Here is a 26,693-nt window from a genome sequence, read left to right as displayed (position 1 = left end):
TGCCTCCCCTGCCAGCTGATGGCCCCAACTGCCCCCCCAGTCCATTTGTTGCCCCACTGCCTCCCTGCAAGCTTGGTCCCCCCCCCAACTTCCCTCCCTGCCGGCCTGATCTTGCCCCCAACTGCCCTCTTCTGCTGTCCAATTTGGTTCTGATTGGTCACTTTCTATGCCAGTCAGTGTGAAAAGCTCCAACTCCTAGGCAGCCATTGGCTCCTCACAGTTCACCCAGATTTGGTTCTCATTGGTAGGTTTCTATGCCAGTCAGCATTAAAAGCTCCACCTCCTAGGCAGCCATTGGCTCCTCACACTTCACCCAGATTTGGTTCTGATTGGTCAGTTTCTATGCCAGTTAGCATCTCTGAGACTAATCAGAAAGGTGAGGCTGATCAGCAGCCATGGTGGAGGCCTGGAGAGAAATGGACGAGTGGCTGCTGGCCAGGCCCAGAGAGAATGAGAGGCAAGTGCTGATCAACAGCTGCCACAGAGGCTACAGATCAGACCCTGCCTCTCTCTTCAGGCCTCTCTCCGGTCCTGATTCCCAGATCCCTCAGCAGTCAGTACTGGTTCATGGGAACTGCAGGACTGACTTCCAGATGGTCAAGCCTCCAGACATTGTGGATGTGATGGACCCAGGGATTTTTGTTTTTTTAAAAATATATATTTTATTGATTTTTCACAGAGAGGAATGGAGAGGGATAGAGAGTTAGAAACATCGATGAGAGAGGAACATTGATCAGCTGCCTCCTGCACACCTCCCTAGGGTGAGGTGAGGGGGGATCCCACAGGGGTGCTGAGTTCCTGTCTGGGATGTTATTTCCACAGGCCGACGCTCTATCCACTGAGCCAAACCAGTCAGGGCTAAACCCAGGGTTTTTATTTATTAGGATTACACAGAAACCACAACCAAGGTACATGCCCTTGGCCGGAATCGAACCTGAGACCTTTCAGTCCACAGGCCGACGCTCTATCCACTGAGCCAAACCAGTCAGGGCTAAACCCAGGGTTTTTATTTATTAGGATTACACAGAAACCACTTTAAAAAGAATTTTTTAAATTGGTTTCAGAGATGATGAGAGAGGGAGACAGAGAAAATTTCAATGATTCTCTGGTGAGATAGAATCAATAATCAGATGCCTCCTGCATGTGCACCACTGGGAATCAAGACTACAACACGGGCATGTGCCCTTGACCAGAATCGAACCCAGGATCCTTCAGTCCAAAGGCCGATCCTCTACCCATTGAGCCAAACTGGATAGGGACAGAGACCACTTTCTACTATAGATGCAAAAGCCTTAACAACATACGAACAAACTGAACTGAGCAATATATAACACAACCTATACACCATCACCAAGTGAGATTTAACCCAGGAAAGAAGGGTTGGTTTTGCATCTGACAATGAATTAATGTAACATACAGTTAATAGAATAAACCTCAAAACTACAGGATCATCTCAATTGAGATAAAGCACGGGCCCTTCCTCACTTTGTTTCCCCACTGGAAGCTCAAGGACAAAAAAGGGTCGAAAGTTCTCACTCAGCTGCTAAGTCTTATGCTGCAGGTTCATGGACAAGGTGTCCACCACCTCCCTGAGGTCACCTCTGTGCACAGGCCTCCCTGGGTCAGACCCCCTGAGCCTGTCCTCACCCAGCCTTTCATCTCTGCCTCTCACTGAATGTCCCTTGATGGGGATGGGTGGTAGCCTGTGGACCCTGAACCACAGAAAGGTGGCCTTGTGGACCCAGGAAAACACTGGAAGCTGTAGCAAGACCATGGGAGGAGTTTGGGCTCATTTCTCACTCTTCCTGCAAGAACAGGGGCGGGGCTCCAGCAAGGAGACCAGGAGCCACCTCCTGTGCCTGCTCACTTCAGGGAAGGCAAAATACTTGGCATTCTCAGCCCCTTATTAGGTGTGATGCTAAACTGCATTCTGGGAGCCAAGTGAGGTGAGGGGGGATCCCACAGGGGTGCTGAGTTCCTGTCTGGGATGTTATTTCCCTCAGCCCATGGGGCATCTCCTTTTCACATTGTTGGTGGGTTTGAGACTCCTGTGCAACGTGCTTCTTGGCACAGGAGTGATGGTCAAGCAACAGTGGAAATCACTGTGTGTGAGGGGCCTGCTCCTCATGACATGGGCTCTGGGTTCTATCACTGTTTCACCACAGTCACCTGAGGTGGCAACAGAAAATTTCCAGAGTCGGACTGACGTTGCCTATAAACACGTTACCCAGAGAGCAGGCAGAGTCGGCTTGAGATGGGAAACTTAAGAGCTGGAAACAGGCTCAAGACCTGCTGATGCCCAAGGATTGGATTAGGACATTCCCAGGCTGACCTCACCTGTGCTGACCAGTTGGTTTCCCCATTTCAGATCATAGCATTTCCTGAATAGGACTCCAGAACCCTGGCATCACCTCAAAAGTGGGGGCCAGGAGCCTGTCACTGTCTCAGCAGTTGTGTGAATGAGGGCGGAGGTTGGCTGAGAGGGTGTTTCCTGAAATTCAATCCTGTTGTGTCCTCCCCCAGACCTCTGTTCTTTATAAGAATCCTGAGGTGGGAGAAGGAAGTGTTGCACATGTAGTGCTCCAAGTTCAGGACAGTTTAACATCCTCCCAGCAAGAGGATATACTTTTGCCATTTTATTTATTTATTTATTTATTGATTGATTGATTGATTGATTGATATAGTAGAGGCCCAGTGCATGAAAGTTGTGCAGGGGGGGGGGGTGTCCTCAGTCCAGCCTGCAGCCTCTACAATCCAGGACCCTTCAGGGGATGTCTGACTGCCGGTTTTGGCCTGAAACCGGCAGTCAGACATCACTCTCACAATCCTGGACCGCTGGCTCCTAATCATTCACCTGCCTACCTGCCTGGTCACCCCTAACTGCCCCTCTCCCCACCGGCCTGATAGCCCCTCACTGATTCTGTGTGCCAGCCTAATTGCCCCTAACTGCCAGACTGGTCACTCCCAATTGCCTCCCTCTGCTGGCCTGGCTGCCCCCAACTGCTCCCCCTCTGTCGGCCTAGTCTCCCCCTACTGACCCCCCCGGAGGCCTGGTCACCCCTCAGACCCACCAGCCTGGTCGTTCCACGCAGCCTGCTGTTCAGTCATTTTATAATCCCTCACTAACCCCTTGCAGGCCTGGTCGAAGACAGCCATCTTGTGAGAGTGTGAGGGTTAATTTGCATATTACCTCTTTATTATATAGGATTTTTATTGATTTCAGAGAAGATGAAAGAGGGATAGAAAGAAACATATATGATCAGAAAATCATTTGTCGACTGCCTGCTGCATCCTGCCTCCTGAGGATGGAGCCTACAACTTGGGCATGTGCCCTTGACTAGAATTGGACCCGGGTCACCTCAGTTGCAGGACGATGTTCTTGCCACTGAGGCAACACAGCTAGGATCACTTTGTTATTTTTCATTGTTTTTAATATTTGCACATACAGTTTCTAGAGCAATTATGAGTTTTTACGAATGCAGTTACACCACCAAGACAATGGAAAACATTCCATCAATTCAAAAGAGCACAATCGTGGTGGCTGTTTATATGGATTTGTTAGAGGTTCCTCTAAACCTTTATCTGTTTTCTTTTCTTATTTAAATGTTTTTTTATTGATTTCAGAGAGGAAGCGAAAAGGAGAAATAGAAACTTCAATGACTAGAGATAATCATTGATTGGCTGACTCCTGCACGCCCCCTACTGAGGATCGAGTCTGCAAGCAAGGCTTGTGTCCTGACTGGGAATCGAACCATGACCTACTGGTTCATAGGTTGATACTCAAACCACTAAGCCATACCACCCAGACCAAACGTTTACCTTTTCTAGTATGAGATGTAGTGGATCACCATGTTGTCTTTCGCCCTGGCCAGGTAGCTCAGTTGGTTACAGCATCATTCCAACATAACAAGGTAGCAGGTTAAATCCCAGGTCACACACAAAAATCAACCAATGAATGTAGAAACTAGAACAACAGAGTACTGTTTCTCCATCTATCAATTTTTTTAAAAAAAAAATGTAAAAGAAGGCTCTAGCTGGTTTGGCTCACTGTATAGCAAGTAGGCCTGTGCATTGAAGGGTCCCAGCTTCGATTCCATTTAAGGGCACATGCCCGGGTTGCAGGCTTGATCCCCAGTAGGGGGCATGCAGGAAGATTCTCTCTCATCATTGATGTTTCTATCTCTCACCCTTTCCCTTCCTCTCTGAAATCAATAAAAGTACATTTAAAAATAAAAAGTAAAAGAAAGACATACTCTATCACTAAGAACAGTTTCTTTGGAAGTGAGACTGTGACTTTGTTTTCCTGCTTGGTTTGTATACTTTGACAATATCCCTAAATTTATGAATTTCAATTGATTCATAAAGGAGATAACTATTCAAGGAGTAAATGATTAGAAATTATAGATATATCACTTTTCAGAAATGCATCCAATACCCTCTAGGAAATATTTCAGTATTTAGATAACAAGAAAGGCAAAAGCTGTTCCAGACACTTGGCTAAAGGCCTTGCACTCCCTGCCAGGCCTAGATATATGTTGTGGAAAAGAAAAGGTCACACAAGTCCATCATCACACAGAGCTACTCCATGACCACGATGAGTCAAGACAGAAGCAAAGGCATTCATGTCTGTATACCTGATGAAAGAGAACAGGTTTCCAAAGAATAAAAATAACAAAACTCCCCTTTCTTCACTAATAGGATTTGTTTCCTACAATTCAGGGTTAGCATGACTTTATTTTTTCCTGCCTTCTAAATAAAAATTAGCCTCGCCGAAACCGGTTTGGTTCAGTGGATAGAGCGTCGGCCTGCGGACTGAAGGGTCCCAGGTTCGATTCCGGTCAAGGGCATGTACCTGGGTTGCGGACACATCCCCAGTGGGAGATGTGCAGGAGGCAGCTGATCGATGTTTCTCTCTCATCGATGTTTCTAGCTCTCTATCCCTCTCCCTTCCTCTCTGTAAGAAATCAATAAAATATATTTAAAAAAAAAATTAGCCTCACCACCCAATGTAGAATTAAGTTCATTTCCTCACAGAATCCAATGCAGAAAAATGTCTGGCTTCCCTCAATAGCAAATACATGATCTATCACAAGGCAAAATACAACAACAAACCCTTTCGGTGTGCTGTTACTGTCACACCCTACAGCTATTTATGGTTTGTGGTCATTGTTATTATTCGTATTCATTCCATTCCATGTCTCTTTTACCATAGATGTGATTTTGTTGGTATTTGGCTAGAAGGGACAGAACAAAACATGATTGAAGCTTTTAATATTTTGAACGAATAAGAAAGCAGTCTGTGCCAAATAAGTATAAAAAAGTATTAATTTCCCTGAGAAAACATGTTTGAATTTATACACACATGATAATTGTGACTCAGATTATATGATTAAATGAAAAAGATAACATGTTGATCTGAAAATACATAATTACAATGGGATAGTTAAAGATGTCCTCAGGAAACAATAAAACGGAACAGCTATTAGCATAAGAGTGATTGGGAAACAGTTCATATTTCTTTAAAAAGTACAGAAGCATTGATTAGAGAGAAAAAATGCACATAATTTTAATCACATACAACCCAAGGTAACTGAAAACATTGAGATTAGGCTCAGCTCTGAGTGACAGCACACATCAGAGTCTGCCTGCAATGAGGAAAGTGCCGATCCTCACATGGAAGGACTGGCTCAGAGCCCTCACTGCAGAGGGTGGTACAAGAGCAAACTGTCATGGGGCTCCTGGGCACTGCACCATGGCAGCTGTCACAGTGGGATCTGAATCCCATTAGTAATAGTATCAATAGGACGAGATGATTACTAGTCAAATTAGACCTCAAGCAAATGTGATCTAGAGAACAGTGCGTACCCTTCAGAAAACTGCCACAACCATTACAGCCTACGTTTGTTGCCTGGTGGGCACCAATGGCCTTGCAGGAAAAGCCAACCTATGCTGGATTTTTAATGTTGAATTCTAAACAACTGTAAAGCTTACACCGGACATCAAAGGAAGTAAAGCAGTGGCTGGCAGTTTTGAGGATATTTCTGGCTGGTAGGGTAAAGAGTGAGAAAAACAAACTAAAATATTCTCTTCTTAATGTGAACCCCATGGAAAATTCCCAGCCAAAAGCAACACAAAAACCAACCATGAAAATAATTCACATGGGACTGTATAGTGAACTGTAAGCACAAATACATGGCTAATACTTACTATCTAAAATAACAGTGAATTTCAAGTGCAATTGAAAAATTAAAAAAGAATACATATGTGTGTAGGGCCTATTCACCACATTCCTTACATTCATAGAGCTTTTCTCCACTGTGTGTGCTTTCATGTCTGGGCATGAGCAGGAGCCAACCGATTGATGTTTTTCTCTCACATCAATATTGCTCTTTATCTTTCTCTCTAACTTCCACTGTCTAGATGGAAAAATATCCTAAGATATCCTAAGGTGAGTATATATATATGAACTAGCGCTAACCGGTTTGGCTCAGTGGATAGAGCATCAGCCTGCAGACTGAAGGTTCCCAGGTTCGATTCCAGTCAAGGGCATGTACCTTGGTTTCGGGCACATCCCCAGTAGGGGGTGTGCTGGAGGCAGCTGATTGAAGTTTCTCTCTCATTGATGTTTCTAACTCTCTATCCCTCTCCCTTCCTCTCTGTAAAAATCAATAAAAAATATTTTTAAAAAAGAACTAGGATAGTCAAAGGGTTTTCTATAATCTTTACAGGATAGGGCTTATTTTCAGTGGGCATTCTTTCATTCATTATGATTTCTCTCCACTTTGAGTATTTAGGTGAATTTCAAGGAAACTGGAATGAATGAAGGCTTTCCCACATTGCTTACATTCATAGGGTTTTTCCTTATTATGAATTCTTTCATGACATTGAGGGTAGTTGTATAAGAGAAAGCTTTACCACAATGATTACATTCCTAAGGTTTTTTCACCAGTATGAATACTTTCATGAAGTCGGAGGGGATATAAATCATGGAATGTTTTACCACATTCCTTACATTCATGAGGGTTCTTTCTGTCATGACTTCTTTTATGTTTTCCAAGAGAGGAGAGAGAACTGAAGGCTTTCCCACATTGCTTACATTCATAGGGTATTTCCTTATTATGAGTTCTTTCATGACATTGGAGGGAAGTTGGATAAGAGAAAGCTTTACCACAATGGTTACATTCATAGGGTTTTTCCCCAGTATGCATTCTTTCATGAATTCTAAGCAAAGAGGGATAAAGGAATGTTTTACCACATTCCTTACATTCATGAGGCTTCTTTCCATCATGATTTCTTTTATGTGTTGCAAGAGAACTGGAAGTACTGAAAGCTTTCCCACATTGCTTACATTCATATGATTTTTCCCCAGTATGCATTCTTTCATGATTTCTAAGATATTTGGAACATCTGAAAGCTTTCCCACATTGCTTACATGCATAGGGTTTTTCCTTATTATGAGTCCTTTCATGAATTCGGAGGGAAGATGGATAAGAGAAAGCTTTACCACAATGCTTACATTCATAACGTTTTTCCCCAGTATGAATACTTTCATGAAATCGGAGGAAATATCGATCATAGAATGTTTTACCACATTCCTTACATTCATGAGGCTTCTTTCCATCATGACTTCTTTTATGTTTTCCAAGAGAGCTGGGGGAAATGAAGGATTTCCCACATTCCTTACATTGATAGGGTTTTTCCCCAGTATGCATTCTTTCGTGATATTGAAGGGAAGTTGAATAAGAGAAAACTTTACCACAAACCTTACATTTATAGGGTTTTTCCCCAGTATGACTTCTTTCATGATCTTGGAGAGAAGATTGATAATAGAAACCTTTTCCACAATGCTTACATTCATAGTGTTTGACCCGAGTATGAGTTCTTTCATGATTTTTAAGGGAAAAGGGATGATGGAATCTTTTACCACATTCCTTACACTCATGAGGCTTCTTTCCATCATGAATTCTTTTATGATATCCAAGAGAGCTGTACAAACTAAATATTTTCCCACATTGCTTACATTTATAGGGTTTCTTCTCAGTATGCATTCTTTCATGATTTCGAAGAGAAGTGGAAAATATGAAAGCTTTCCCACATTGCTTACATTCATAGGGCTTTTCTCCACATTGTGTCCGTTGATGCTCTCGATAAGACTTTGGACAACTGAAGGCTTTTCCACATTGCTTACAACCATAGGGTTTTTCCCCGGTATGAGTTCTTTTATGATTTTGGAGGGAAGTTGGATAAGAGAAAACTTTATCACAAAGCTTACATTCATATGGTTTTTCCCCAGTATGCATTCTTTGATGAATTATAAGGGCATAGCAACGACGGAATGTTTTACCACATTCCTTACATTCATGAGGCTTCTTTCCGGCATAACTTCTTTTATATTTTTCAAGAGAGCTGAGCCAACTGAAGATGTTCCCAGATTCATAAGGTTTCTCACCAGTGTGTGTTCTTTCCTGATTTCTAAGAGAAGTGGAACTGAAAGCTTTTCCAGATTTCTGACATTGATAGGGCTTTTCTGCAGTGTGTGTTCTTTCATTTTCTCCAGAGTACTTGGAAGAACTGAAAGCTTTGCCACGTTGCTTACTTTGATGTGGTTTCTCTCCGGTATGAGTGTTTTTGTGAAGTTTAAAGGCAATGAGACGACTAAAGCCTTTCCCACATTGCACACACTCATACGGATTCCCAGCAATATGTGTTCTTTCATAATTTCTAAGGGAAGTTAAATACTGGAAAGCTTTCCCACTGAGAATGCCTTCATGGCTTCCAATATGTTGATGATGCTTAAAAGCTTTCTCAGTTTCCTTACATTTATAAGGGTTTTCTTCATATTCCTGACACAGGTATAGTTTGGGTCCAATATGAGAGCTCAGGTGGTTATTCAACGATAAATAATGCGTGAATATTTGCCTACACAACCTGGATTTAGGTTGTTTCATTTCAGTAGGAGTTTCTGTCTTTTCGTTATGATTTGGAATCTGGCTGAAGTTTTCTCTGCATTGACTACCATCCTTCCTTGTACAGAGTCTCACTACCATATGACTGCTGTAAAAATCAGAAGCATATTATTAATACTATGTTAACAATTTAATATTTATTATTAGCATGACAATGACATTTTTAACCATTTTCAAAGAAAGAGTGGGGTTTCTGAACATTCCAAGTTTTGAAAGTGGATATCCCAAACCTCTGAAATAGGCTGGATCACAGATGTTATGAAAACACTTATATTGATTAATGGTACTGATGTATTTTTTTCCAAGTGCTATTATTGTTATACATTAAACATCTAGGCCATATTTCAGAAAAAACATTTGGATGAGATAATTCTAAGAACCAATATATTTATTTAAAACTGGGCGGTTACCATTGGATTACCTGTTTTAAAGATTCTTTGGTGGACCAGGCCCATTTGCCTCAGTGGTTCAGGATAGAGCAGTGGTTCCCAAACTTATTTGGCCTACCGCCCCCTTTCCAGAAAAAATATTACTCAGCCCCTGGAAATTAATTTTTTTAAAATTTTAATAGCAGTTACTCATTGCCCCCAAATGCACCTGTGGCCATCACCGCCCCCTGGATCGCTGCAGGGCCCACCGGGGGCGGTAGCGCCCACTTTGGAAATCACTGGGATAGAGCCATGCACCAGGGGCTTGCTGGTTCATTTCCCTAAAAGGGAACATGGCCAGACTACAGACTTATTAAACCCAGTACGGGGCATGCAGGAGGCAGTCAATTGATTTTTATATCTCTCCCTCTCACCTCCATACTCTAAAATCAATAAAAACATATTTTTGCACCACCAGAGAGGCTCACTGACCTCTGAACCCGGTGGTCATAGTTCAATTTCTGGTCAGGGCTCATGCCCTGGTTCTTGATTCTGAATGCAAGGCATTCAGGAGGCAGCTATCAATAATTCTCTCTCTGCCCTAGCCGGTTTGGCTCGGTGGATAGAGCGTCGGCCTGCGGACTGAAAGGTCCCAGGTTTGATTCTGGTCAAGGGCATGTACCTTGGTTGTGGGCACATCCCCAGTAGGGGGTGTGCAGGAAGCAGCTGATCGATGTTTCTCTCTCATCAATGTTTCTAACTCTCTATCTCTCTCCCTTCCTCTCTGTAAAAAATCAATAAAATATATTTAAAAAAAATAATTCTCTCTCATCATTGATGTTTCTTTGTCTTTCTCCCTCTTCCTACCTCTCTGAAGTAAAATTTAAAAAATTAAACACAAAATAAAAAAATAAATATATAAAAATATATTACACACACACACACACACAAACACACACACACACAGAGATGCTCTTAATGCTTTTTCATGTCAATGCAACTCACCTAAAATTCATCCCATGATTTTCATATTGATCTTCAGTATCATGGTCGTCACACTGTTCTTCTAAAACACATGCTAGAAAAACCATTATAAACTATTAAAGAATATAAAAACTGGTTAGATTTTAAGTACACAATGAGCTGTGATCATTCCTGGTTTAAGTACCAATGTATTTCCTTTCCATATTTCAGTTCTTGAAACAGCACTGATGAGCAAGCAACACTAGTTTTCTTTTCTTGTTTATAAAAAATATATTTTATTGACTTTTTACAGAGAGGAAGAGATAGGGATAGAGAGTTAGAAACATTGATGAGCTGCTTCCTGCACACCTCCTACTGGGGATGTGTCCACAACCCAGGTACATGCCGTTGACCGGAACTGAACCTGGAACCTTTCGGTCCACAGGCCAACGATCTATACACTGAGCCAAACCAGTTAGGGCTAGTTTTCTAATTGAATAAATAAGTACTAAATTGTTGCAGGCCAGAGTCGCTCTGTGGTTGACCGTCAACCTATGAACCGGTATGAACCGGGAGGTCACAGGTCAATTCCCAGTAGGACCGGTTTGCACGCTAGATCCCCAGTGTGAGGCACGCACAAGGTACCCAATCAGTGATTCTGTCTCGTCATTGATTTTTCTCTCATTCTCTCCCTCTACTTTCTCTCTAAAATCAATAAAAATGTATTAAAAAAAAGAATTTATGATACCTACCTACTGATGCCAGGTTCCAGAAGGTTTCCAGCATCACATCTGTGTAGAGTTTCTTCCACGTCGGATCCAGGAAAGCCCACTCATCCATGGTGAACTCCACATTAACATCCTCAAAGGCCACTGAGTCCTAAAATATCCCATATATGCATATAGGAGAATGGATGAGACAAACAACACTAGGGACCTATACATAATTCATAGCACGTTCACACAGAATACGTGGTCACCAACATTTAGTGTATCACTTGATTGTAAGACTATTATTAATTTGCCACATTCACATCCTCAAGAGCACATGGAATTTATTGATATCATTTTACTGTGATCACTTCAAGTCTTCATTGCTCTCTAATGTCAGGGTAAAGAACAGCTTGCACAACTTTTATATTAATACATTAAAATACTTCTGTCTTAAGCCCATTGATTCCTTGTGAGAAAACTCATCTCCATTATAACCACCATTTGATGCAGCAGTCCATGAAACATACTGTCATGTCTGCATAAAGTTTTAGTGACTGTGAATACAATAAAGGCTTGGTAGCTTGCTCTTCTATTCTCATCACCAAACAGGAGAGGCCAGGCGGTGTGTGGAAATTCAAATTAGAACACAATGTACTTGGCCATATTGTCCTGAAGCACTCCAGATTATTAGAAGTCATCAGATACACCTGAATGAATGAGAATATTCTCATGGAGGAGTATAGATGATCATTTGTTTTTATAGTATTTGTTAGTAACTCAGTTTGACCTTCTTTTGCCTCTCTCATTTCATGGAGATAGGATGTTAAAGTTAGAGCTCAGGCATGAGAAAGACAGGGCAACTTAGCTCACTACAAAAGTCCTCTACTCATGAGCCTCAGGGTTACTTCATACTGGTTTTTAGGACACATAAACACGTATATTGAAATCATAAGATCACACTCAAAAGAAGTCTTTATGGCAGAATTGTGACACTATAACCACGGCCTAGACCTTGAGGAACAATTTAAGACTTGGCATGTCCAAGGGCCTTTATTGAAATCTGCAATGTTTTCATGTTGAAATTAGTTTCACCGGAAACTAATACAAAATAAGATTAAATGTAAACTGTAATTGGAATATAAATTACATGGTGTTTATGGAGAGGAAAAATTAATATAATTAAAATATCCATACTACTCAAAGCAATCTATAGCTTCAATGCAATTCCTATCAAGACACCCATGACGAATATCACATAACTAGAATAAATATTCAAAAATTTTACATAGACCACAAAACACCGTGAATAGCAACAGCAATCTTGAGAAAGAAGAACAAATGTGGATGAATCACACTACCTAATATCCAAATGTACTACAAGGCCATAATAATCAAAACAGCATGGTCCTGGCCTAAAAAGCATATAAAGCAGTGGAATGGAACAGAGAATCCAGATATAAACCCATTCATTTATGGTCACAGAATTCTTGACAAAGGAGGCAAGAACACACAATAAAGTAAAGGTAGTATCCTGTATTATAAAAGGCTAATATGGAAATTGTCCCTGAGAGTTTGACTGACCGGGAGTTCCATGGCTTGCTATGATGTGCGCTGACCACCAGGGGGCAGCACAAAACATGGTGGGTGTCAGCTATGCCGCACTAGTAGCAGGCGGCAGTGGAGGTGGTACTGGCCTCGATGGGCCCTGATGAGAGCGGGACTGCTATGAGATGGTGCAGTAGGGCCCTAACCGGTTTGGCTCAGTGGAGATGGTGCAGTAGGTGAGTGGTCTGCGCCTGTCCAAGGTGGATGTGAGTGGGTGCCCTGAAAACCCGCCAGTCGCCCCACCAATGGAGACGGGCGCTAATGGTGGGCGGCGGTGCCGACGAGCGGGCGGCACCAGGCCAATGCGCCTGGGAGCAGGGCCCCTGATGGCCCTGCTGGTTGCAGCACAGATGGCAACAATATATAACAGTGCTTAACCAAGAGTCCTCAAACTACGGCCCGCGGGCCACATGCAAATACAAATATTGTATTTGTTCCCGTTTTGTTTTTTTACTTCAAAATAAGATAGGTGCAGTGTGCATAGGAATTTATTCATAGTTTTTTTTTAAACTATAGTCCGGCCCTCCAATGGTCTGAGGGACAGTGAACTGGCCCCCTGTTTAAAAAGTTTGAGGACCCCTGGCTTAAACAGTTGTTAAAAGCAAATGATGCCTCAGTTATAAGGTAACAATTAAAGGGCCTTTTGGAGACTATTATAACTTATAACCCTTGCTTCCCTGATGCTGGAACATTAGACCTTGATCTCTAGGAACAAGTAGGTAGGAATTTAAAGAGAAATCAGGCCCAGGGAAAACAAGTGCCTTTGTCATCTTCAATTATGTGGATCCCCGCCTGCCTGCCCCCTGCCCCAGCCTGTGCCCCCTCCGGTACACCCTGTCTCAGTGCCACTCTGCGGCCCTTGGATCTCCCGCCTCCTGGCCGTCCACTTTGCCGAAGCCGTGGAGCTTGCCAGGGAGCCGCTCCTCAGGCAGCCCCACAGCCCGGCCTCTCGCAGCTGCTAGATCTCCAACCTCACCTAGGACACCTTTCTTCCACATTCGCCCTTCATCCATTCCTCTCTCCTGCTGGGTTTGTGCTCCAGGCCTGAAAGAAAAGGACCAAGGCCAAGAAGGACAAAGCCCAAAGGAACTGAGTCTTGAACCCCCACATCCCATTCTCTGGATTTCCTCTCGCACCTCCTCTCTGTTTCATGTCTTGAATGGGCACCGGGTCTGGGCACCCTGCGGCCCAGGCACGTGGCCTCTGGGCGGCCTTAGAGACAGTCTCCGTTAAGCTGGGGATCTGTGGCCAGATGCCCTGTAGTGACGTTACGGTGTCCCAGCTAATGAGCATATTCCTCTATTATATAGATAGATAGAGCAGAGGCTGGGAACCTTTTTTCTGCCAAGGGCCATCTGGATAGTTCTAACAACATTCATGGGCCATACAATATCATCAACTTAAAAATTAGCCTGCTCTATTTGGTCACACATTTAAGTGGCAGAGCCAGAGCAAATGATTCCAGGACCACTTTCAAGAGGGCCCAGTTCCATACTCTGCCTGCCAGTTGCCTAGAAATGCATGAAAGCTCCAACTCTGGTACATAGAAGTGAGGCACAACAGGCTCACCAATGCCACATGGGACAGCAAAGCTCCCACAGGTCAGCAAGTTTGAGAAACAGAAGTCAGACCCACATGGCTGGTAATGTTGGCATGTGCTATTCCTGGCAGCAAGTTCAAAGGGTCATCTGCAGAGGTGTGGATGTGAGTGATGCTCATGTGTCACACCCCTCACACCCACACCAGGAGAGCAGGACAAGCCTTAGGACTCACATAGAGGTCTCAAAGGAGGGCCGGGCTGGCCTCTCAAGCAGCTGAGACCTGGCTTCAGAGCCAGAAATAGAGCCTGGTGTGGTCATGTGGGGCTTCGAAGATGGGTCCGGGGCAAGAGTTCTGCACAGGCAGGGATTCTGTGGTTGGAATCACCTGCCTGCTCTATAGGAGACATGACCCAGGCTTTCTTATCAGCTTGTTCAAGTGCGAGGCAATAGGGACAAGAGCGGCTGAGGCTCAAGCTGTCAGCAGGCAACCATGAAAAAATGCATAGTTTGCCTGAACCGCATGGCTCAATGTTGGAGCATCCACCTATGAACCAGGAGGTCACAGTTTCATCTCTGTTCCGGGCAGATGACCAGTTGCAGTTTCTATCCCCAGTGGGGAGGGGGGTGGCAGGATGCAGTCTATGGATTATTCTCTTTCATGATTGATATTTCTATTTCTTTCTCCTTCTCCCTTCCTCTCTGAAATTACATACATATATATATATATATATTATTGATTTTTTTACAGAGAGGAAGGGAGAGGGATAGAGAGTTAGAAACATCGATGAAAGAGAAACATTAATCAGCTGCCTCCTGCTCACCCCCTACTGGGGATGTGCCCGCAACCAAGGTACATGCCCTTGACCGGAGCGAACCTGGGACCTTTCAGTCCGCAGGCTGACGCTCTATCCACTTGAGTCAAACCAATTAGAGCAATAAAAATATATTTTATAAAATTAAAATGTGCCTGAAAACTTAAATACATTCATTTCACATTTGGAGTTTCTCTTGCATAAAAGGGAAAAGAAAAATCTGTTTGCTTTCATAAATTTCCTTGCTTTATTCATCTTCTCTCACTCCCTCTCTCTCTCTTTAATGCTCACCTGAGGATATTTTTCCACTTATTTTTAGAGAGAGTGGAAGAGAGAGGGAAACACAGAGATAAATATCTATGTAGGAGAAACACATCGATTGGCTGCCTCCTGCACATGGCAAGACCAGGGCCTGGGCCAGGAAGGAGTCTGCAACCAAGTATGCGCCCTTGTTCAGAAACAAACCTGGGACATGTCGATTCACAGGTAGATGCTCTATCCACTCAGGTAAACTAGCCAGGGCTATATATATCTCTCTCTCTATCTCTCTGTCATACACACACACACACACACACACACACACACACACACGAATAAATAAATAAATATATTTGAGAGAGGAAAAGAGAGGAAGATAGAGAGAAACATCCGTGATGAGAGAATCACTGATCGGCTTCCTCCAGCATGCGCCTTACTGGGGATCAAGCATGCAACTCTGGCATGTGCCCTGACCTGAATGGATCAGTGACCTCCTGCTCCCTAGGTTGACACTCATCCACTGAGCAACTCTGCTGGGAAGTATCAATATTTCTCTCTCTTTTTTTCCTACCTGGTACATTCAATCAATGGACATTTTCATTCTCAGGGAAACTAGAGTGAAAGGGCTTCCCTAGTCAGTGGATAAAGGACCTGAAGGAAAGAAACACATCCATTGGATTCAGCTCAGATGAGCAGCCTGCTTCCCACAAGACAGAAGGAAATCCACTTTCAAAAGGTTCCACATCCGAGATTATCCCAGCTGAGACAGAACCCTGGAGTGTTACAGTCCCTGGGGAAGCGGAGGAGGGACACCTGAGCAGCCACCCCAGGAATGAAGTCTGGGAGCTCCAATACCTCCTCTCCCTGGGGAATAATGGAAATGTAGTGGGCAGTTAGACAGACATGAGCAGAGCAAAGAGAATGGGCCAGGGGCAGAAGGTCATGCCTAGCAACAGACAACTGTAGGCTGCGACGTCATCGCCAGGGTGACATTTCATCCCGTAATATATTGCTGGTCATGCAGTTTGGATCCCCGGACCTTTTCCTCCTAGAAATAACCTCTAGGCCACAGTTCTATTTTAGCTGCGGGCCCAGAAAAGCAGCAAAACCAGAAAAGCGATGCCAGAGCTGACCTCAGGACCAGCTGCATTGAAAGATGACCTGTGCCCTGGCCAGAACCCATCAATCGGTGGAGACCCAGCCATAAGGGACACATCTGGAAAGCTGCTGAATATTCTGAGATTTTCCCTGGGACCTCCCTTAAAATCTCCGCCCTAAAGCCTTAGGACAGAGAACCCAGCACTCTCTCCTTCCTGGGAGCATGTCCCAACCTTTCTTCATCCTCCCATTCCTCCAGGCATGTAACAGCTACCTTTCTCACTTCTAAGAGCCAAGGGCCCTTCCATTACCTCTTTAACTTGTTCCTTCTATGAATTTCCATTCCTTGAAGAATTTCTTCTTCTACTTCTGTGATTTCCCAAATAAATGTTCTCTTATAGTTTGAGTCTTGGCTCTGAATTCATTCCCAGCCAGAATTCAAGCACCTATGTTGCTGAACCCAGATCCAGTCCAACCCCATGGGTCTAAGGTGCTGCTCCCACCATGCCTCCGCCAACAGACGTGCTCCCTCTCAGGCTTCAGCTCACAGTGAGGGGATGCTCAGCTGGATTCAGTGTAAGGTTCTGACCCAAATGAACTCCCAATTTCACAGTCCCTAACCCAGGACACACACTCCTGACTTTCACAGATTTTCTCAATGCGCACCTACACTCTGATGCAAAACTTCACCCGATGCCTAGAAACAGGCCCAGGGGGACCACAACTAAAACCTCGGAAGGGGCATCACCCCCTCCCACAGGTGCACTTGCTTCCCCAGCTCTCCAGGGCGGTAGCTTCTCTCGCTGTAAAGGCTCCCTCCATAGGGGATGTGAGCAGGCACTTTGCTAGCTGAACAAGAAAATCCATAAGTATCTATTATTGCATTAAAAAAAGATGCTTATTAATTATTGTTCCCATGGCAAGAATTTGTTTTATAAACTATTCATCATATTTCATCACCTCTAGTCTAAGCTCTAAAAATCCATTTGACTCACTCAAAATAATAGACCTTAAAATATTTCTACCCACACTGGGAGAAAACAGGCCAAACAATAATTTAATACATGCAATCTATGTATATAAAACCCTAATATGCAAATAGACCAAACGGCAGAAGAACCAAACAACCGAAAAACCAGTCGCTATAATGAGCAGCTGACCACCAAGGGGCGGGTGCGAACGGGACCAGCACCATCAGCCCATGGGAGAGGTGGCGGCAGGAGCAGGGCTACTGGCAGACAGGGGACCGGGGGGGGGCTGTCGAGGGAGGGCCTGGGTGGGGGCGCAGAGTATAGGCCAAGACCCACCCCTGTGCCACAGGAACCTCGCAGCTCACAGTTCCTTTCAAGGTCCACAAATTCATTCAGTGGGCCCCTAGTGTAACAATAAAGTATTTTATTTCTCTGAGAAGGACTTGTGTCAGGAATACTTGCTTTTATTAAAAAATATATTTTATTGATTTTTTACAGAGAGGAAGGGAGTGGGACAGAGAGTCAGAAACATCAATGATAGAGAAACATCGATCAGCTGCCTCCTGCACACCCGCCACTGGGGATGTGCCTGCAACCATGGTACATGCCCTTGACTGAAACCTGGGACCTTTCAGTTCGAAGGCCGAAGCTCTATCCACTGAGCCAAACCGGTCAGGACAGGAATACTTGCTTTGATACAAATTACTTCCAGGTGGTTATTAGCTACCTGGAAATACACACATACAAAATACACTTTTAAAGACAGCCATTCATTGACTATGGGAAAATAATAAACAATTCAAACTCTGAGTCTGTTCTATTAAAAAAGGGGACGACGGGTGCACAATGAATCACTTGTGTAAAGTCACATCACCAAAAGCAAAACTTAACACGTTGCAGGTAGATCATGAGCATTCTGGTGTTTTCTTATGACACAGTGTTTTACATACTAGTAAATGTTAAAGGCATGCCTTAAAATTAAATGCCCATTGCATTTTGAAGTTATTTATTACATGTAATATCTTTTGAAAATATGATACTTTGTAAAACATGTTTTTTGTACTCGTTCAATAGAAACTTACCTGGCCACTGGGTAAAGCTAGCAATAAAACTACGGGTCCGCAATGTGTTAATACAGTCATGAGCCACATAACTTATGGTCAACAATGGACCTCATATAGGATAGTAGTCCCATAAGAGTATAATGGATTCAGCATAAAAAAATAAATTACCTAGGAATATATTTAACCAAGGAGGTACAAGACCTGTATTCAGAAAATTTTAAGACAGTGAAGAAAGAAATTGAAGAAGATACAAATAAATGGAAGCAAATACCATACTCCTAAATAAGAAGAATTAACATAATTAAAATGTCCATACAACCCAAGGTGATCTATACATTCAGTGCAATTCCTATCAAAATACTAATGACGTTTTCACAGGAATAGAACAAGTAATCCAATATTTCGTATGAATCCACAAAAGACACCAAATAGCCATAACTATCTTGACAAAGAACAAAGTCAGAGATACCATATTACCTGATATCAAACTTATAAGAATTAACTCAAGTGGATTAAAGACTTAAATGTAAAACTACTACAGTAAAATCTCTTAATATTTCTCTTAATATTTTTATGACATGTCCCCTTGAGCAAGACAAACAAAAGAAAAAATAAACCAATAAAACCACCTCAAACTAAAAAGATTTTGCTGGGCAAAGGAAACCGTCCACAAAATGAAAAGACATCCTACAGAATGGGAAAACATATTCAGCAATGATACACTTGATAAGGGGTTAATATCCAAAACTTATGAAGAATTCACACAAGTCAACACCAACAAAACAAACAATCCAATTAAAAAACACCTGAACAGTTACATCTCAAAAAAGGACGTACATTACAGATGGCCAACAGACATATGAAAAGATATTCAGTGTCACTATTAATCAGAGAAATACAAATTAAAACTACAATTGTTTACATTGATTGGAGCATCATTACCAAAAGGGTGCAGTTTCAATTATGGTCTGGGCACATACCTTGGTTGTGGGTTCGATCCCCAGTTGATGGTCCGGAGGCACCTGATGAATTTCTTTCTCTCTTTCTTTCAAATCAATAAACAAATCCTTGGTTGAAGATTACAAGGAAAAAACAAAATGAGCTATCAACTCATACCTGTCAGAATGGCTATCATCAATAAATCAACAAAAAAGTGCTACTGAGGTTGTGGAGAAAAGGGAACCTTCATGCACTATAGGTGAGAATGAAGATTGGTGAAGCTACTATGGAAAAACAGTATGAAGGTTCCTCAAAAAATTAAAAATGGAACTGCCTTATGACTCAGCAATTCCACTTCTGGGTAAATACCCAAAAAAAAAACAAAAAACTAATTCAAAAGAATATATGTTCATTGCAGCGTTATTTACAATAGCCAATATATGGAAGAAACCCAAGTGCCTATCAATAGACAAGTGGATAAAGAAGAATATTACTTGGCCGCAGTAAATAATGAAACCTTACCTTTTGCAACAGCATGGATGGACTTAGAGGTTTAACACAGTGAAATAAGTCAGAGAGAAAGATAATTATCATATGATTCCACTTACAAGTGAAATCTAAAGAAATAAATCAATAAATAAACAAAATAGGAATACTCTAGAGATCAGACTGGTGGTTGGTTGCCAAAGGGGAAAAGGTTTGGTGGGTGGCTGAAATGGTTAAGAAGTACAAATTGGGGTGATTAAAAATGGCAGCAGAGTAAGATGATATTGCACGGACATGCTCCCGGGAACAAACTGCAAGTACAACTAATATATAGAAAAACTTCCTGAATAATCAATGGAAGATTTGCTGCAGAGAACCCTGATACCCGAGGACTGAAAGTGGAGACCCCATAGAAACTGGTAGGCGGGGCAGAGGTGGGAAGGGCTGGCACTGCATCCAAAGACAGCAATTGAAGCTCTAGAGAGATATCTCAGTTGTGGAGGGTTGCCATAGAGAACTCTGGGATTTAATCCCCAAGCTGGGCACCCCAGCAAAGAGCACAACTGAGAAGGGTACCCATGTAACATCTGGATGTGAAAAGCAATGTAGCTGCTGTTTCTCAGGGAGTGATAGCTGCAAATTAAGCCACCATCTAAACGGCCAGTGCACAAAATTCCCTTCCAGCCAACCACCTTGTGCTCCAGGAGAGGGAGGGCAGAGCAGACAGGAGCTGTGTAAGCAGAAGCCAGGATTGGGAACTCAGAGGGTAGAGATCAGAAAAGACAACCCCAGATTCCTGGGCAGACATCCCCAGTTTCATTCCCTCACACAGCAGAGAGCATCTTTCCCACATAGACATTTGCCTTGTCTGGAGGGAAGGCAGTTGACACACACTACTGGAAATCACCTTGCCCTGAGGCCACATAGGAGACTAAAAATTACAATTAGCCTCCAGGCAGAAGCAACTGCCCCACCCTGTTGAGAAAAACTCGCCATAACTCCAGACCATTCTCTGGCGGGACAATTCAAGCCTGAAGCCTATCAGTGTGTAGGTAGAGGTGGTCTCTGGAGACTGAGTCTTTGCTTGATCTAATTAGTCAGAAACAGCATTTGACACTGTCCTGCACTGAAGTTTGAGAAGCGTAGAGGATTTACCTAACATATAGTCCAAACCCAAAAAGATAGCCAAAATGAGGAGACAACAAAACAACCCCCAAATGAAACAACAAGAGAATTCTCCAGAAAAAGAAATAAATGAAGCAGAGATAAGAAATTTATCTATAACGGAGTTCAGAGTATGATGTTAAAGATGCTCAACAGTATGAAAAATGATATAGTAACTATGAAAAAAAGAAGAGTTGGAAATAAAGAACGATATAACACTAATAACAATAGGAAGGAATACACTGCAGATTAGGGGAAACTGAGGATCAAATCTGTGAATTACAAGACAGAATTGAAAATATCACTCAATCAGAGAACCAAGAAGAAAAATCAATTTAAAAACATGAGAATAGCTTAACGGAGCTGTGAAACAACGTGAAATGTAACAATATTAGAATAGCAGGTGGGCCAGAATAGGCAGAAAGGGAGAAGTGAACTTGTTTGAAGAACTAATGGAAGAAAACTTCCATAATCTGGTAGAGGAAAAAGTCACACACATTCAGGAGGCACAGAGAACCCCAAGCAAGAAGAACCCAAACACAGACACATCATAATTAAAATGCCAAGGGCAAAAGACAAAGAGAGCATTTTATAAGCAGCAAGAGAAAAACAGTTAGTTACCTACAAGGGGAGTACCCATATGACTGTCAGCTGATTTCTCAACAGAAACTATGCAGGCCAGAGTGGCAAGAAATATACAAAGTGGTGAATAGCAAGTGCCTAGAACCAAGCTTACTCTACCTAGCAAAGCTCTCATTTAGAATTGAAGGTCAGATAAAGAGCTTCACAGACAAGAAAAAGCTAAAGGAAAGGAGTTCATCACCACCAAACCAGTGTTATATGAAATGCTGAAGGGTATTCTTTAAGAAGAGGAAGAAGAAGAAAAAGGTAAAGATAAAAAATTATGAACAACAAAGTGACAACAAATACATATTTATCAACAAGTGAACCTAAAAATCAAATGAATAAAAAAACCTGATGAACAGAACAAACCGGTGAATGTAACAGAATCACAGGCATGGAAAGGGAGCAGACTGACAATTCGGGGGGGTGTGGGGGGGGTGCCGGAGAAGATTGGACAAAGAGCTTACACCTATAGATGAAGTCAGTGTGGGGTGAGGGGGAAGGCCTAGAGTGGGGTGGGAACCGGGTGGAGAGGAGCTATGGGGGGAGAAAAAAGAGGAACATCTGTAATAATATGAACAATAAAGATTTAAAAGTTAAAAAAAAAAGAAACAAAGAGAGAGGACCTAAATAAGTAAAACCAGAAAAGGAAGTGGAGAAGTAACCAACGACACCACAGAAATACAAAGGATTATAAGAAAATACTCTGAACAACTATATGCCAACAAGCTCGACAATGTGAATGAAATGGACAAATTCCTAGAAAAATACAATCTCCTAAAACTGAATCAAAAGGAATCAGAAAACCTGAAGAGGCCAATAACAACTGATGAAATAGAAGCAGTAATCAAAAAACTCCCAGCAGCCCTAACCGGTTTGGCTCAGTGGATAGAGCATTGGCCTGCGGACTAAAGGATCCCAGGTTCGATTCCGGTCAAAGGCATGTACCTTGGTTGCGAGCACATCCCCAGTAAGGGATATACAGGAGGCAGCTGATTGATGTTTCTCTCTCATTGATGTTTCTAACACTCTATCCCTCTCCCTTCCTCTTTGCAAAAAATCAATAAAAAACAAAAACAAAAAACCCTCCCAGCAAAAGAAAAGCCCAGGTCTGGACGGCTTCACAGGGGAGTTTCACCAAACATTCAAAGAAGAACTAACAGCTTTACTCCTCAAACTATTTCAGAAAATTCAAGAGGAAGGAACACTTCTAAACTCTTATTATGAGGCCAGCATTATTCTAATTCCAAAAGCAGATAAAGACACTACAAAGAAAGAGAATTACAGGCCATTATCCCTCACGAACATAGATGCTAAAATCCTCCACAAAATATTAGCAAATCGCATCCAGCAATATCTTAAAAAGATCATACACCATGACCAACTGGGATTTATTCCAGGCTGGTACAATATTCCCAAATCAATAAACGTGATACATCACATAAACAAATTGAAAGACTAAACTCACATGATCATATCAATAGACGCAGAAAAGGCATTTGACAAAATCCAACACCCAGTTTTGATAAAAACTCTCAGCAAAGTGGGAATAGAGAGAGCATATCTCAACATGATAGAGGCCATATATGACAAACCTACAGCCAACATCATAATAATGGGCAAAAAAAAATTTACAATCAAAGCGTGGTTCAAATTGACCTGGAACAAGACAGGGAGGTCCACTTCCACTACTCTTAATCAACATAGTACTGGAAGTCCTAGTCACAGCGTTCAGACAAGCGGAAGAAATAAAAAGCAGCCCCTAACTGGTTTGGCTCAGTGGATAGAGCGTCGGCCTGCGGACTCAAGGGTCCCAAGTTCGATTCCGGTCAAGGGCATGTACCTTGGTTGCGGGCACAACCCTAGTTTGGGGTGTGCAGGAAGCAGCTAATCGATGTTTCTCTCCCGTTGATGTTTCTAACTCTCTGTCCCTCTCCCTTTCTCTCTGTAAAAAAATCAATAAAATATATATTTTTAAAAAGCATTCAAGTTGCAAAGGAGGAAGTATAACTCTCATTATTCACAGAAGACATGATATTGTACACAGAAAACCCTAAAGACTCCACCAAAACACTCTTAGATTTAATCAATGAATTTGGCAATGTAGCAGGATACAAAATCAATACCCAAAAGTCGATGGTTTGTTTAAACACCACCTGAGAACAATGAATTCTCAGAAAGAGAAACTAAACAAACAATCCCATTTACCTTGGCAGCAAAGGAAATTAAGATACTTAGGAATAAACTTAACCAAGCTGGCAAAAGATCTGTACTCGGAAAACTACAGGACGTGGAATAAAAAGGTAGAAGAATATATAACCGACTGGAAGAATATAATGTGTTCGTGGATTGGTAGAATCAATATCATTAAAATGTCCCTAGTATCCAAGGCAATCTGCAGTCAATGAAATCCCATTAAAATACCAATGTCATCTTTCACAGAGCTAGAACAAATACATCAAAAATTTATATGGAATCAAAAAAGACCCCGAATAGCTGCTGGTTTTTTGTTTTTTTTTGAGAAAAAAAACAAAGTCAGAGGAATCACAACACCAGATTTCAAGTTATACTACCAAGCCACCAAAATGAAAACGGCCTGGTACTGGCACAAGAACGGGCATACAGATCAATGGAACAGAACAGAGAACGCAGACATCAAACAAGCCATGATGCTCCATTAATATGTGACAAAGGAGGCAAGAGCATACAATGGAGTCAAGAGAGTCTCTTCAATAAATGTTGTTGGGAAAATTGGACAGACACATGCAAAAGAAATGAAACTAGACCACCAACTTACATCACACACAAGAATAAACTCAAAATGGATAAAAGACTTAAATTAAATGTAAGTCGTGAAACCATAAAAATCCTAGAAGAAGCCATAGGCATCCAAATCTGAGACATCTCTTGTAGCAGTATGTTTATAGACACATCTCCTAAGGGAAAGGAAACAGAGGAAAAAATTAACAAATGGAACTACATCAAAATATAAATCTTCTGCACAGCAAAAGAAACCATCAATAACATGAAAAGGGAGTCCACTGTATGGGAGAACATACTTAGCAATAATATATATATATAAAAGGGTTTGCCCTAACCGGTTTGGCTCAGTGGTTACAACGCTGGCCTGCAGACTGAAGGGTCCCAGGTTCGATTCCGGTCAAGGGCATGTACCTTGGTTGCGGGCACATCCCCCGTGGGGGGTGTGCAGGAGGCAGCTGATGGATGTTTCTCTCTCATCGATGTTTCTAACTCTCTATCCTCTCCCTTCCTCTCTGTAAAAAAATCAATAAAATATATATTTAAAAAAAAGGGTTAGTATCTTAAATACATAAGGAAGTCATACAACTTAACAGAAGGAAGACAAACAATCCAAATAAAAAGATGGCCAAGAGAGATATAAAAAAAATGCTCCAAGTCACCAATCATCTGAGAGATGCAAATCAACAGGACAATGAGGTATGACCTCACACCTTGTCAGAATGGCTGCCATCAGAAAATCAACAAATGACAAGTGCTGGTGAGCATGGGGAGAAAAGAAAACGCTAGTACACTGCATGTGGGAATGCAGACTGGTGCAACCATTATGGAAAACAGTATGGAGTTTCCTAAAATATTAAACATGGATCTGCCATTTGACTCAGTGATCCCACTATTAGGAATATATCTAAGAAAAATCTGAAACACCCATCAGAAACAATGTATGCACCCCTATGTTCACAGCAGCGCAATTTACAATACCTAAGATCTGCAAACAGCCCAAGTGCCCATCAGTAGATGAGTGGATATGAAAGCTGTGGTACGTTTATACCACAGAATACTATGCAGCAATAAAAAAGAACAATCTCTTACCATTTGAGACAGCATGGACGGACCTGGCGAGTATCAAGCTAAGTGAAATAAATCAGTCAGAAAAAGACAAGTATCACATGATCTCTCTCATATGTGGAATCTAAGTAACAAAAAATAAACTGATAAAAGGAGTGGATCCAGAGACATGAATGCCTGGAAGAGAGTGCAGAATCTCAGAGGGAAGGCAGGGGAGGATGGATGGGTGGGAGCTAATCAACTAAAGGCCTTGCATGCATATATGCATAACCCATGGACACAGACAAAAAGGTGCTGAATACCTAGGGTAGGGGGCAGGACGGAGTGGGGGGTGGATCAATTGGAGAAAAAAAGGCGATACAGTAGGTCTCTGGTTATGTTTGAGATCCGTTCCTATGGCGAGACGTAATATAAGTCGGAACCCACTTACATAAGCACCTACGTCACTCACATGAAGCACATACACAGCAGTCATGAAGTGAAATAGTAAAAAAAATTTAAAGAAAGATAACAATTCCTGACCTTTACTTGTGGTAAATAATAAAAAACATAAAGCACATATGTATAGTACATACTTTGAAATGATGGAACTTATTTTTTTTATAAATAAGCTAGAGGCCAGGTGCATGAAATTTGTTAATTGGGAGGTGGCGGCGTTCCCTCAGCCCGACCTGCACCCTCTCCAATCTGGGAGCCCTCAGCACTTGGACAACAAACTCATAATCTGGGACCTCTGGCTCCTAACCACTCTGCCTGCCTGCCTGATCCCCCTAACTGCCCTCCCCTGCTGGCCTGGTCGCCCCTATTAACTTTGTTTTTAAAATCTTATCCCCTTCACACACAATTGTATTTGACTTCCTTATTGGCTTCTCCCTGTCACACAATTTTTCTCTCTCCTTTATGTAACACTTTTCCCTACTGATTCATCATTTATAAACTTTTCTTTCCTCCTTATTTCCTACTTCTGTTCCCTCATCCTTCTTCCCATCGTTCTCCTACCCTCCCTCCCCACATTCCTTCTTCCCTTTATCTTTACCCCTGCCCTCGCTCCCCTTTTCCTTCCTTCCCACCTTAATTTTTTTAAAATATATTTTATTGATTTTTTATAGAGAGGAAGGGAGAGAGATAGAGAGCTAGAAACATTGATGAGAGAGAAACATCGATCAGCTGCCTCCCGCACACCTCCTACTGGGGATGTGCCCGCAACCCAGGTACATGCCCTTGACCGGAATCGAACCTGGGACCTTTCAGTCCGCAGGCCGACGCTCTATCCACTGAGCCAAACCGGTTTCG

The 26,693-nt window shown here is 42.4% G+C and overlaps 1 protein-coding gene across 2 annotated transcripts in view; it reads right to left on the bottom strand.

Annotated features, from left to right (window-relative positions):
• The window catches only part of LOC102428950 (zinc finger protein 14-like), a 98,701-nt gene that overhangs the window by 66,803 nt on the left and 5,205 nt on the right, over window positions 1-26,693 (bottom strand). Inside the window, exons 2-3 of one of the 2 annotated variants that reach the window (XM_023744412.1) lie at window positions 19,340-19,426; window positions 11,050-11,176 (exon numbers count right to left, since the gene is read on the bottom strand). In XM_023744412.1, coding sequence (XP_023600180.1) covers window positions 11,050-11,176; window positions 19,340-19,426 — 214 coding nt within the window. The remainder of the gene's footprint in view (window positions 1-11,049; window positions 11,177-19,339; window positions 19,427-26,693) is intronic. The other variant, XM_023744414.1, reaches the window with a different exon arrangement.

The sequence above is a fragment of the Myotis lucifugus genome, unplaced genomic scaffold (genome assembly GCF_000147115.1).
Source record: "Myotis lucifugus unplaced genomic scaffold, Myoluc2.0 scaffold_462, whole genome shotgun sequence".
In the NCBI taxonomy this organism is placed as follows: domain Eukaryota; kingdom Metazoa; phylum Chordata; class Mammalia; order Chiroptera; family Vespertilionidae; genus Myotis; species Myotis lucifugus.
The sequence above is the reverse complement of the archived record's forward strand: the minus strand, read 5'-3'. Positions and strand labels throughout refer to the sequence as shown.